General features: G+C 42.9%; 2 protein-coding genes across 10 annotated transcripts in view; one reads left to right on the forward strand and one right to left on the reverse strand.

Annotated features, from left to right (window-relative positions):
* caska (calcium/calmodulin-dependent serine protein kinase a) overlaps positions 1 to 14,231 on the reverse strand; it is a 266,554-nt gene that overhangs the window by 84,694 nt on the left and 167,629 nt on the right. For all 9 annotated transcript variants that reach the window (XM_063213655.1, XM_063213653.1, XM_063213652.1 and 6 more), the window contains exons 4-5: positions 12,222 to 12,299; positions 9,265 to 9,337 (exon numbers count right to left, since the gene is read on the reverse strand). In XM_063213655.1, the coding sequence (XP_063069725.1) occupies positions 9,265 to 9,337; positions 12,222 to 12,299 (151 nt within the window). The remainder of the gene's footprint in view (positions 1 to 9,264; positions 9,338 to 12,221; positions 12,300 to 14,231) is intronic.
* Positions 77 to 6,610, forward strand: LOC134460977 (probable G-protein coupled receptor 82). The gene has a single exon (XM_063213651.1). The coding sequence runs from the start codon at positions 910 to 912 to the stop codon at positions 2,119 to 2,121; it is 1,212 nt and encodes a 403-aa protein (XP_063069721.1). The 5' UTR covers positions 77 to 909; the 3' UTR covers positions 2,122 to 6,610.

Below are 14,231 nucleotides of genomic sequence, written 5' to 3' on the forward strand. Positions count from 1 at the left end.
GTGATTGAAAAAATCATTAATGGCACGATAGATAGATAGATAGATAGATAGATAGATAGATAGATAGATAGATAGATAGATAGATAGATAGATAGATAGATAGATAGATAGATAGATAGATAGATAGATAGATAGATCTATCGTAGATAGCGTGCCCATCGCCATTGGAGTGTCCTGTACCTGTGTCCGGATGGAAGTGCTGTGAAGTGTGGGTGGAGGGGCTGAGTTTGATCTCTGGTCATAGACAGTGCAAGGCGTGTGAAAACTTCCGAGGTTGAGATCAGTTGTGTGTGGGGTGGTGAATGATTTCAGTTAAAGTCACACACAAACATACAGCACACCCACACATGCATACGGTACACCCTTCGTTCAGGACCAGCACTTCCTCTTAACAGAGTGGCTGTGCAGAAGCAGTGTGGGCTCCTCACAGTTCACACAGGTCTCCAGTAAAGAGGCAACAACAAGGTAGGCTTGGGTTACTTTTCATTTCCATATTTTTGTATGTGCAATTTTCAGTCTGGATTCTACACAGTAGCAAAGGTTTTTTAAATCTTCTCTAATGTATTTTGTATTTAAAAAATGGCTGATAGTGATGTTGCAACTAAAGACATATTTTATGAGTAAGTGCTACATCAGAGCAAAGGCTACTTTAAACATTTTTGCTGAAATGGACATATATCACAGAAAAGATTAACCATTTTATGTACTGAAAACCTGTTTAAAGCAGTAAAACACAAAATGAAATGAAGATACAAAGACCTAATATATTGGACAGATTTACTGAATGCTTATCCACATACAGAGAAAGCGCTCACGTGTTAGAAGCTATTTTGCTATACTGCTATATTAAATACCAATTATTCTGCCCATCTGTAATCGACACAGGATCTCTGTAACTTCACGGCCACGATGGAAGATAGAAATCTGACGTTTCGCCTGACACCAAACACCTCTTCCATGCTGTGCCAGTCCCTCTCAACCCACACCGTCCTGCCAACCCTCTACACCCTGATGTTTCTGACGGGCCTCCCGGGAAACATCCTTGCCCTGTGGGTCTTCATGGTCAAGATCCCCGACAAGACCCCCACACACATCTACCTCATCAACCTGGGTGTGTCCAACCTGGTCCTGTGTCTGTTAATGCCCTTCCTGGCAGTGTACTACGCCCAGAGCTGGCGAATGGACCATCCCATCTGCAAGCTGGCTGTGTCCTGCCTCACACCCATACTGCACACCAACATCACGCTGGGAATGATCAACCTGACCTTGGTGGCTCTCAGCCGCTGTGCTACGCTCGTCCAGAACACCCATGCTCACCGGCCCAGCCGCGTCATTGCCGTGCTTCCGTCCGCTCTACTGCGCAAGCTGTGCCTCAAGCGCTTTGCCTGGGCCTTCTGCCTTGGCACCTGGGCTCTGATCCTGGCAGGCCTCACTCCAGCCATGTTGTCCTACTCCACCGTGACCAAGCAGGCGAATGCGAGAGATGATGTGTGCTACAGCGTCGAGGTGGAGGTCGGCAACCATGATACGGTGTCTACCATGACGTCCATTATTGTAGGAAGTGTGGTGATCTTCTTCCTCTGCTACCTGGTCGTGCTGGGCTCGTACGTTGCCGTGGCGCGACATATCTTCCGCATAGGAAGCAGGACGGTCATCTCAAACCGCCATCGGGTCTACTCCAGAGTGTTTCGGAACATTGTGGTCATCCAGGCGGTATTGACCATCTGTCTGATGCCTCACCACATCTTCAAGGCGGTTTTTGTGGCCTTGACTCACGAGAACCTGAATTCTCCTTCCCCGCCTGTCATGGGTGTCTGTCACCCTCTCTCTGTGCACGTCGAGGTAAAGAACTTGCTCCTCTGTCTGGCCGTTCTCCGGTGCAGCACTGATCCAGTCACCTACTTCCTGTTAGACAGGACGTTCCATAGTCACATCGTCACCCTGCTGGGACGCAACCCGCCCTCCAAATGCACCCAAATGTCAGGGTCACCGGATGGTAGGACCTCACAAGCATCCAGGGCTCATCAATCAGTAGTCAGTCCTGAGAGGACACAGAACAGCCTTGACATGTTAAGAGCGAACAAAAGTTTGGATGGATCACAATCAGCCAGCACTTTGTGACTGCAACATATCATATATTCACAATAATGTGTAAAGGATTCTATTTGCAATCACAAGAACAATATTTTTTAGGAGCGCTTCCCGTACTCCGAGGAGAGGAGAACTGGAGATGCACAAACAGAAGGATATCCAAGGCTCTTTCCTTTTCAAAAAGGCTTTTTGAAAAGGAGAAAGCTTTGGATTTCATTCTGTTTGTGCATCAAAATTATTCCCCTTGCACTCGAGTCCATCAGAAGCCATGGAACAGGGCTGTTGGAGACCAAAGAAGGTGGGAAACTTGATTAACTTGTAAAAATGTTCATCATTCTCTTTTGAATTGCTTCAATTGAAACGAGTCACTTGAAGGGAAAGCAAGTATTATCTGTGCTACTGGTTGCCTGTGATATGAGTATACTGCCATCTCAAAAAAGGCTGATGCTGTAGCAGACGCATTGTGTCAGATAAACCCCTCAGCTAATTATAGGTTTTCTACATGAGAGAAAGAGTGAGCTGAGATGCAGTTCAATTTCATGCAGCGGTTACCAAAAACATCTCACTAACTGGGACAATCTATGTGAATATCCAGTCATTAATTGTGTGATATGTTTCTCAGTGAATAGTGTGCGTGCGTGTGCGTGTGTGCTGGGAAGAGAGGATCACTGATGAGGAACCGTAAGCAGATATCACTGTGACAGAAGCAACGGAGAGAATTGCTGACAGCAGTTGCACAGCCTAGTTGCAGAGGTTCCCTTGACGTCTGTCCTCTGTTGCGAAATCCAAGACGGACAGCATCAATGCTGGGAATTAGACAGTGCATGTAAAAGTACAAAGAACAGCAGAACGGATCTCGTTTCTGTCCCTTACAAGGAAAGCAGACTAGGTGTCAATGTCAGGTGACTAGGAGTTAGGGGACTGATTGGTCAGGTGACTAGGAGCTGAGGGACAGATTTGTTGAATAAATGGGGCACAGGATACCCTGCCCTGTGCTGCAATTTAGAGTTTTGTGCATCAGGATCTTCTCTTAAAATACTTTGATCTTGACACAACGGCTAATTTTTCACACAGCAAATGAAAAGTACAAGGTATATAGTGGATTTAAAACACTTTAGTTTTTGCTGTCAACTGTAATTCTTCAAAGATATTTATTTTGGGTGAAAGGCTTATGGTGAGAAAAAAAACGAGGCTATCATTTCCACATTACAGTCGCTATTTACTGTATGTTGTTACAGCACAGAAGAGAAATGCAGGCATTAGAGGTAGAAAGAAGGGGGTGGGACAGATGTGTGGTTGACTGGTGCTTTCAGGCTTCAATAGCTGCAACCAACTTTTGGTTGTGAAACTTTTGGTTGAGCATTTTTGTTGGGTAGATTAAAATAATATGAAGGTTGTGCAGAGGTTAATGCACGGACAGAGAGCAGTGTACATAGAAATCCCTTTAGTCTTTGTAGCATTATCAAGTTCTTCATGTCAACACATTATTTTCTCGTGTGTGGAGATGTTCTGCAAAAAGTGGTGTCTCATTCTCCTGACACGCAAGCATATATTTACGAGAGGAATAATAATAATAATAATAATAATAAAAACTTGTGTGAAAACTATTGTCTCACCCCTTTCTCCCAAAGGCAAAAACGTATAGTACCAGTGCAGCAGTCAGTCTCACACTGGAGTCCACATGGGGCCTACAAACAGATGTTGTGCATTCAATTGTGTGCTGATGAACTGCGGGCTCCATAAGGAATGAGTGTGTCACATGTGCTGAGAATCCAATGGGGAGGCAAACAGGTAATTGGACAAGGGGCCCAGAATTGGGTTCTCATCACATTGCACATACGTATTGGATAGGGGGCCCTCTTCGATGACTTTGTCCCAAGCTTAGCCAAAGCTGTCAGCGGCCCTGCACATGTGTACATCAATGGACACCCATTGGTGGATGGTTCACACTGGGTGCTGAGCAAACAAATCTCCCTCCTCTAATGAAATGGGAATGATAGCGATTTGAAAAACACTTATCTTCCAATAGCCTAAATACACCAGTCATTAGCCACTCAGAGGCTGGCCATTTAGAGGCCAATTAGCGCAGCGATTCTGATCATTCCTCCAATTGTTCTAGCTCATTAAGGCTGGCTGAGGAGCTATAGGGGAAGAGAGGGGAGGAGGAGGAAGAAAGACAAAGAGAATGAAAAAAGAAAAAAGTGTAAGAGAGTGGGGAAAACATAACAAAACATGACAAATATGCAATTTGCCCCCATCTGGGAAAAGACATTTCATTTGTACTGTAAAACCCTACCTGAAGGCTACTTGCATATGATGCTACAATTTCAGATATGACAAGCAATCCCACTATGCCAGATGCTCAGTATGCTAAGAAGAGAGGGGTGAGAGGGATGAGAGGGATAACCAATAACAAAAAATATGTCCCAAAGTCTGCATGAGTTGTCTGCTTGCAGATGATGGTAATGCATAAACCACACTAAAATGCACAAGTTTGTATACCAAAACACATACATCTCCATGCAAAGCTGGCATGATTTTTTCATTGCCTCCTTTATGTGTGACTATAAATGACCCCCTCGGTGTAGCGTGTGAAGTTTCTCTGAAACCAGAGCTAGAGCACATGATGTTGATTCTATGATCTCATACCTTTTCCCGCTCATCACACATCTTTTTTATCATGTACAGTGCACAAACGTCCCCACAGAACAGACACTTGTGGGTTTCATGCCACCTAATAAAAAATAAATAAAAATGAAAGTTGCCAATGTTACCAACACTGTCGATACAACATTTGCAGAGCTCTTTCAGATGTAGCCCTAACAAATACACAAGCATCAGAATTGATAGGAACACGGTTATCTGCACAGTGCCTACTCATAACCATTTCTCCTCAAACAACATTGCTACAACTACGGGAATTTCTCACAAATGACATCAGCATGGCTGAGAGCAAGCACTGTGTTAAGATTCAGCATTGATAAGCGATAAATGCATAAGTATGAAGTGCAAGCATGGGAAAGGATATGGATGTGATGTTGCATTTGTATCAGTCTCACCATCAGTCAGGGGCTTTCTGAGGCCAGTCACAGGATCCAATGAAGGCAAACACTTCACGAAACACTTGAGTGATGCAAGCACAATATATGTTTCTTGGTAAATGGACAGCATTTTATTTCTACAGCACTGTCCTATATACACACTGTAGTACTTGATTTTCAACTCAGCACAAAACCTGGCATACTGTAGTTGGTGTTGACCACCAGTGGTGTAGTCTACGTAGAACGCGGGTATACGGAGTATACCCACTTCTAAATTTCAGGGATTTCAGTATACCCACTTAAAATTGATTGATCCATTGTTTTGAATAGCACAAATATATACAGTATACCCACTTCAAAAAATGCTCAAATATACAGTATACCCACCATAAAAAAGTAGACTACACCTCTGTTGACCACTTATGACTTAACTTGACACCTTATTGCTAACCTGCAGTGTTTAGAGGTACTGTACATGCGTTTTGTACCATGTTACAATAATGGTTGTGCATCTGAACCCTCAAATGACAAATTAAGCTGTGCAGCTGCACAGAGGTGCACACAGATAGCCTATGTGGTTAAAGTTAGCTTCTTCACCGTCCTTTTACATGAAGCGTGGGCTTTTTCTGCATTTGCAATCATCAAAGAGGTGTCTGCAAGCATCAAACATATGTGAGTGTGTAAACAAACCAAACATGCAGTGCTATGCCTTACGGAACACCACCCACTGATGGAGAGCATGAGAGAGTCATACCGTGCATGTACGATCTCTCCATAAAGGCCTCTGTGTGAATATTTATGACACACATTTCAGTTTGTCTAGTGCCACTAATGTTTTGCATGCATACTGTTGCATACGCATGTATTGCATACATTGGGGTAGCCATGGCTCAATGGTTAGAGCGCTGGCCTGGGTCGCAGGTTCAAATCTCACTCTTCCCAGCACCTTCATCCATGGCTGAAGTGCATTTGAGCAAGGCAACTAATCCCACATACCCTGTACCTAAATCATTGTAAGTCCCTTTGGATCGCACCATGCATAGGTTTCTTTATTACACATGTGTAATAAAGAAAACTATGCATGGTGCAACCTTTTTTCATTTTTCAGTTCAACAATATTTTGGTCAGCACCCTTAAAAGGAAGAAAAAAACTGTTTGGTGACGCCTGCTCCAACCCTTATGAAGTCCCTTTGGATAAAATTAAAAAGCGTCAGCTAACTGTAATGTAATGTGATGTCACACAAATGCACAAAATAAACCTCAAACCAAATAAATCACAAAATAAAGACATACACCTATATGACATACGACTTGACTTGACATTCCACAAAAAGAAAGACACAATAAGACGGCAGTCATAAACATGAATAACGTGTGAGTAATGCTCCTGACATGGGTCATGCTATAGGAAGGTTACACGACACCTTTATGTAGACCCCTTCAAACAAAGTGTTAAAAAATAGTCTTTAAGTGTAAATAACATGTATGTAAATTGGTGAAATGCATGATGGGACATGATGACTATTCTGTTCCCGTTTCGGCTAATCCTTAGTATGAGCCAAACTGTGTGCTCAGTGAGAAAAGCCATCGACACCTCACCAATATCACAGCAGTCATGATCTTGTCTTAAGAAAGCACAGAGTACCAACTGCTGATCAGAAGGTGAGACAAAAAGTCTGAAATGCAGATGTGAGAATGACAGCTCACATAGGCTCACCACAAGCAATGATCTCACAGGACGAACACAAGCACTTCCTACTGAAACAGTGTACGCTATATATAACTATAGCTATGTAGAGCTAGGTATACTATATACACCAGTTTCGATATCTTGAAATCGGCCCTTGTCACTTGCCAACTGCCGGTAAAATACAAAAGGGATATATTTTGGATCCAAAATGATTTTTCATTTGTCAGTGGCTGCTAAAATATCATGTACACTGTTCAGTCAGTGGAACACTGTAATAGTCACTTTTAAAACTGTTACTACCATAAAACTACGTTCTAAGTTCAGCATTACTCTGTGGCTTTAAAAATAACATTACGACCTGGTCATTGCCACTCTTGTAAGAGGAAATTTGTTACAGGGGCCACGTCTTAACAGGTTAACATTTCTCTGTTACAGTTAGTTAATTAGCACCCCTGAAACTAGAGCTTCAGCACTCAACCTTATGTGTAAAGGGCACAGTGTCAGGTAAGGAGCATGTATGTTGACAGGACTCTGGGACAGCCTATCGTAACCCCAATGTCTCAGACACAGAAATAGGACAATTCTCCTCCTTTCTATTTTCGGCATCACAGCAAAGTGAAAGGTTCTGTGGAAGCCTACACAAATGAGGCGCCTTATGCCTCACTTCATACCGAAAACGCCTGACCACACCGCAGTAGCTCAGCTAACCTCAACGGCAGATAGTCTCAACTCAACTCACTCTCTGTGTTTATAGGAAAGAGCACTACACTGCCTTCAGATCATGCTTAAAAACTGTTGCCTTTTCACAGAGGGTGTCTTGAATCATCCAAATTTTCACAATGGTTGTTGCAATCATCATCATCATCATCGTCATCATCATCATCATATGCATACATTGGCAAAGAGCAGTAGACCTTTTCAATTCCTTCATAGAGATTGAAACAATTGATGATGAAAGTGTTTAAACTGGCATCGTCTGTGTGTGTGCGTGAGACAACACTGCTGACACGCTCTTGCTAGTCTCCTCCTTGGACATGCTGAGTGAGGGGCTAGACTAGTGTGTGTGTGTGTGTGTGTGTGTGTGTGTGTGTGTGTGTGTGTGTGTGTGTGTGTGTGTGTGTGTGTGTGTGTGTGTGTGTGTGTGTGTGTCTATGTGTGTGTGTGTGTGTGTCTATGTGTGTGTGTGTGTGTGTGTGTGTGTGTGTGTGTGTGTGTGTGTGTGTGTGTGTGTGTGTGTGTGTGTGTGTGTCTATGTGTGTGTGTGTGTGTCTATGTGTGTGTGTGTGTGTGTGTGGACTGTGTGTTCATGTCTCTTCCTCTCACTCTCTGTGATGGTTGTGCTTTATCAGCACAGCAGCTCCTCACGACACACGTCGGCCTACACACGCACATGCACACACACGCTCACGTGCAAGCACGCATCTCATACAATGACCAACTCTGGTTCAACGCGAATTGTGACCGCACAGACTCTGAATAACACTCAAACTCTCTGACCCATCAAACATTACTCATTAGTACGTTCTCTGAAGGAACATAAATATAACAAAGGGGTTTGAAGCCCCACCTGTGAAATCACACAAACAAGCCTAAGAGGAGGATTTCCTTTGGTTAAAGGCAATTCATTCAACCCCTCCACTACACAGCCCATCCTAAACACAATCATGCACACAGAGCCCCAGCAGCACTTCAGGCTAGTGGATCTGAGCAATTCAAATGACCGAGTTTTGTTTCCTAACCACTAGGCCACGAACCATCATACATGACTGTGAACACGGTCTCCTTCCAGTACAGGAAACTTATCGGAGTAACCACCAGACGTGTGCACCTGTCTAATGATCAGCTGTGTGCTGGTTGGATCAAATTTGTAGTGGGTTTTTAGTGTTTTTCAGGAACAACAAAGTCTATCAAGCTCCTTGGGTATAATGGAGTAAATAGTGTAACAGCTATGTAATATCATGTGCTTGTGTTGTACTTACACCATGAATTTACATTTACTTTTACTTTTGACATCTCTACTGGCTTTGGTTTAAAGTCTGAGAAAAAAACACCTCCTAGTGCTTCAACATGTACATCAGCAAGAGAAGCAGAGAGAGAGAGAGAGAGAGAGAGAGAGAGAGAGAGAGAGAGAGAGAGAGAGAGAGAGAGAGAGAGAGAGAGAGAGAGAATGATAATCATTGGCGAAGTAGAAGGGAGAGAGGAATCAGACCTAATCGTACACTAATCGAACACACACACCAAACACACACACCAAACACACACACACACACACACACACACACACACACACACACACACACACACACACACACACACACACACACACACACACACACACACACACACACACACACACACACACACACACACACACACACACACACACACACACACAGCATCGCTCCCCATTTCTTCTCTCTTGGCACATGCCAGTCAGCCTACCTTTACATCTCGATGGATGACGTTGTTGTCATGGCAATAGCGCAGGGCCTCCAGGATCTGCCTCATATAGTGACTGCAGAGAGGGGAGGAAGAGGGAGAGGAAGAGGGGGAGGGAGAGAGATGGATGTATGGGCGGGAGAGAAACAGACAGTGGTAGGGTGAGTGTTTTGACCAAAGTCTAAATGTGTAGATCCGACAGTTTTGAGTCAAGAAGAGGTTATGAGATCTGGTTTTGAAGCAAGTCTTGACACAGGTCTCACTGCCAAACTCTGAACACCACTGCTACTGTATCTAAACTGTACAGACTGTGTGACGCTGTGCCTTTTTCACTTCCCACTTCCCGCACATTTGTTCATTCCTGGGTGCACTCTGCAGTCACCACATTTTGACACTTTAGAGTTTAGACTCTCTGGCATGCCCGCAGTCTCTGCCACAGAGCCACAGAGTTTTGACAACCAGGGTACAGGAAATCGCTTGGTGACATCATTTATGTAGATTCAAATAATTAGATGCGGCAGCTTAGAACTTTGTCATATTGATTCCCAAACAAACTTAGAACCATCTCTTCCTTATCAAACGTTTCTGGTAAAGGGCGATTTCACAGAGCACTAACGCATGTGAATGTGTATCGTTTACAAGTGTTACTGCATTCCTCACAGCAATGCAAGGCAATGCATGCAACTTGTGCCAAGTATCACTTTGATACACATTGACCCAAAATGGCAGCTTGAATGGTAGTGATGCGTTGACTGTGTAAGCCACTTATGGTCACTGGTGTTTACTTCTGCTGACCTAGAGTAAAAATGGCTTGTGGGATTTTACAGTAGCACTGGAATAATGTTATTATGGTAACAATTTGACATCTATTAGCACCAATACATACAATGTTAATGCCTGCATAAGTAACTTGTAAGGCATGTACTAAGCAAACGCTAAGGCCTACTAGGTCCTTACTAAAGTTAAATTGGTAATAAATCCCTTATTGTGCATGAACAAAACATTTGCGAATACATGCCTAACAAATGCTTGATTTTGGTTTGTACATGCCTTACAAGTTACGTATACAGGGACATTGTATGTGGGTGGTTGACGTTTAAGGGCGTAACGCAAAAAAAAAAAAAAAGTTTTTCAAATTCCTGAAAAAAATGATGGATAAAAATTGGAAAAAAATAGAAAAAAATAAAGCACTTAGTGGTCTGTGGAATTTCACCTTATTTTTGCCATTTTTGGGAAAAAGTGTCCTGCATCAACACATAGCATAGGCCTGTCACACCGCAGGAAAATGGAGTCACACCACAGGGAATTCACTGCATTATGGCCATTTTAATCCTTTTGTATACATGACTGACATCTGAGCTCATGCTAACTTGATAATGATATTGTGTTTAATCTTAATATGTGTTTTCATTAATAAAAAAACTTTTTTTCCTCCTATAAGAGCAGTCACACCACAGGACACCATAAAATGAACCTAAGCATTGCGTGGCAGAAAGATTGCAATATGAAGACATATTAAGAGATTAAGAGTCACCTTAAACTTCCACAGCACTCTCCAATAACTGAGGTACTGACTGGTTAGGAGCCAGTCTTTAAGACCCTTGTAGTTGGCCTTGCAGCTGCCCATTCACAAACATTGACATACATGTCACCCCACAGGACGCAATTTGTGTTACAAAATTGAACTTGTAGTTAATATTACTGTCTTGAGTTTTTTCCACATTCACATATCTTAATCTAAAGTTAAGATTTATGCAATCATGCCAAATGCTTCATACATTATTCAAAATGTTGTTGGTTAATTTATATATATATTATTATATATTGTTTCATTAATGTTACAGTCACACCGCAGGAAATTTGACATATAAACCTTTACATAAATCTTAACAAAAATGTTTCTTCTCATCTAAGACTAATATGAAACATAATGTACCACATCTTCTTTCATTGACATTTGTTTTTTAGAGGAAAATAACAGTTTTGTAGGTTTTTAACCAATGTTACGAAAAAACAAGGCGTCACGTCTCCCACCCATGTATTAGTGCTAATAGACGTATCCCTAAAATAAAGTGTTATGGTTATTATCAGTTCAGTTCTACAGTAGGTAATCAATGACAATCATTGTGAACAGCAATATGAAGCTGTAAGGTGTTCTAATTGTGCATGGGCGCTGCCCGACACTACAATGGGAGGAGAGTGCCCACGTGTACAGCATGTCCTTGTATTGGGACCTATAGCTACAGACATGATTTTTAGCCAGACTACTAGCTCTACACGCTGATGTCTCGGAGGTCTAGAAAAACAAATGAGCTAATCTACGAGGACTTCCTCTGTGACAAATGACCCCGATCTACTGTGTGGTGACTTTTCTGCGTGACTCCTGACACTGATTCTGCTGTGCTGAACATTTAAAATTAAGAGGCCATATTGTTAGTTCGAGTAATACTCAGTGGCCATCTACACTGAGGAGTAAGAGAGACAAATAAAATGAATGGCCATGCATGCCGCTAGCTTGCCATGGGCAGGAGCAGCTTGCCAGACAGCTGTTTAAGAGGTAATAAAAGGGAGTTGATGAATGCATTTAGCAGCGTTGGAACAGTGTGACGGTGGTTTGGGCATCGGCCTAAAGAGGGACACCTGTGGTTAAGCACGGTGTTGTTTACTCTGCTATTCCAAATAAGATTTTCACACCATTTCTCTTAACAGCAACAACTAAACGACACTCATTTAAACAATATTGTTTTAAGTGCCACCAACGGATACTCATTTAATGTTAATGTAATCATTTAATGTTAGAACAGATATTTAATTTAATGTGCCCGTAATCATATGAAAAAAGACACCCACACACATGGTGGGGAGTGCATGGCGGCACTACATGTTGTCAGATGTCTGAGCTCCTCTGCCTTCAGGCAAATTTGTGAAATGACACAGACAAATGTAGACGGCTGGCTTACCTGGCAACTGCTTCGCTGTACACAAATCCGGCATCTGCTCTCTTGACGATTTCGAAACACAGGTCTGCTCCATCCATGCTGCGCAGAACAGAAACACAGTTCACACATTTATGTTAGATCATCCTCAAAATGTAGAAAATTGGCATTTTACAGGTTCCTTTCGAATCCTGAAAAAGAAAGGGCTGAGCCAAAAGAGGACATGAGATGGACAAAGAAAACTGCATGGAGACAAATGTCAGCAGACCAAACCCAGAGTCTGACTGGGAAACAGTAGAGGTAGCAAAGTAATGGATGTGAATCCAAATAGACCAGCAACCAAAGAAATATCACTTAGCCCACCAAATGAGGGCAAACTGACAAAAAATTGAAATCCCTCAAAATATTCCTCTCTTACTATTAAACTATCTACTTGAAATGTTCAATTTTGAAATCTACGCCAAGTTGATAAGATCACTTCCTCAAGCACTTCATTCACTTCCACTTGTGTGCGTGTGTGCGTGTGTGCGTGCGTGTGTGTGTGTGTGTGTGTGTGTGTGTGTGTGTGTGCGTGCGTGCGTGCATGAGGGCACCCCAACATTTCAGCTACAGGGTTCTGACACTACCCATATTTGAAGTCGACACCCTGGTAGGGCAGGCTTGGCTTGATGAGCCTCAGGAGAGACAAGAGGCACAGCTCAAAACCTTCCCAGGGATTAAGGACATGTTGAATTCTAATGACTAAAAAAACACATTTCAAAACGGGGACCTTTTTTTGGAAATGCTGCAGCTGCTCTCAAAAAATTCTCAATGAAATACAGGGTGTGTAGAATTAATAGGCAAACAAGTATTTTAAAACATAGTTTCATCTTAAATTCTTCTCAATATTTGGCAGCTACTTGGTGAATATGTTTATTGTCACCCTGTTGGCCTTGTAATGATGAATGACGTTTGATAGTTCTGCGATCATGTGATCTTGGTCATTTCAAGACATCCACATCCCTCTGGGAGACTTTTTAATTTAGATCTCTGTTGTGGCCATTTGTCCAGACAACAACAAAGGTCCCTAATAATCATGCACACTTGATGTAGGCTGTTGGCAGACGTTGATCTCCTTAGATACCGCGCTCTCTCACTCTTCAAATGCTCATTATTTGGAATACTTAAATGCCATAGGTTTTCAAAATCATACAGATTGGAGTTGGAAAATATGCCTTAAAAGGATGTATTCAAGATACTTGTCTGCCTACTATACTTCCGCACACGGTGTATAATTTCTCCTCAAGGCCTTGAGACTGCATGGAGAAAGTCTTCCGCTGGCTATGGGTAGAGGAAACACAGTTCTTAGTCAGACCCCCCAACGTTAAGAAAGTGAAAGTGCACTACAGTGAGGTCATGGAGTATTCAAAGCACATGAAAAAAGAGACAAACGGCCCTTCATGAACACACACTCTCTGATTAAACAATTACGCCTCCTTTCCACAGCCCCAATAAACTTCTTTAATGCATTTCTTCCTCCAATATTACAATACCAGCAGTTTCTCAGATTAATGGTAGTGTGTCATCATGATTCAAGAATTTTGAGGAAACTATAGGCCTTTTTTCTCCACTGCAGGTGTTTGCCATCACCACACGAAGAACCATCTTTCTCTCCGTTGGAGATGAAACCTCAACAGCCCCAACCAGCAGCTTCAGAAAGGCTGGCGCTGGCAGAGAACCAAATACAGCCCACCTGCCAGGCCAGGGAATTGGGGTTATTCCTCTCTCCAATAGGCAGCCTTTTACTCTGCTTGTCTCAACAGAGAACTTCACACCCACACACACACCCACACCCACACACCCACACACACACCCACACCCACACCCACACACACACACACACACCCACACACACACCCACACCCACACACCCACACACACACACGAACACGAACATACATGCAAGTACGCACGCGCACACACGCGCATGCGCACACGCGCATGCACGCATGCACGCACGCATGCACGCACGCATGCACGCACACACACACAATT

This window comes from Engraulis encrasicolus, chromosome 13 (assembly GCF_034702125.1).
Source record: "Engraulis encrasicolus isolate BLACKSEA-1 chromosome 13, IST_EnEncr_1.0, whole genome shotgun sequence".
Classification (NCBI taxonomy): Eukaryota; Metazoa; Chordata; class Actinopteri; order Clupeiformes; family Engraulidae; genus Engraulis; species Engraulis encrasicolus.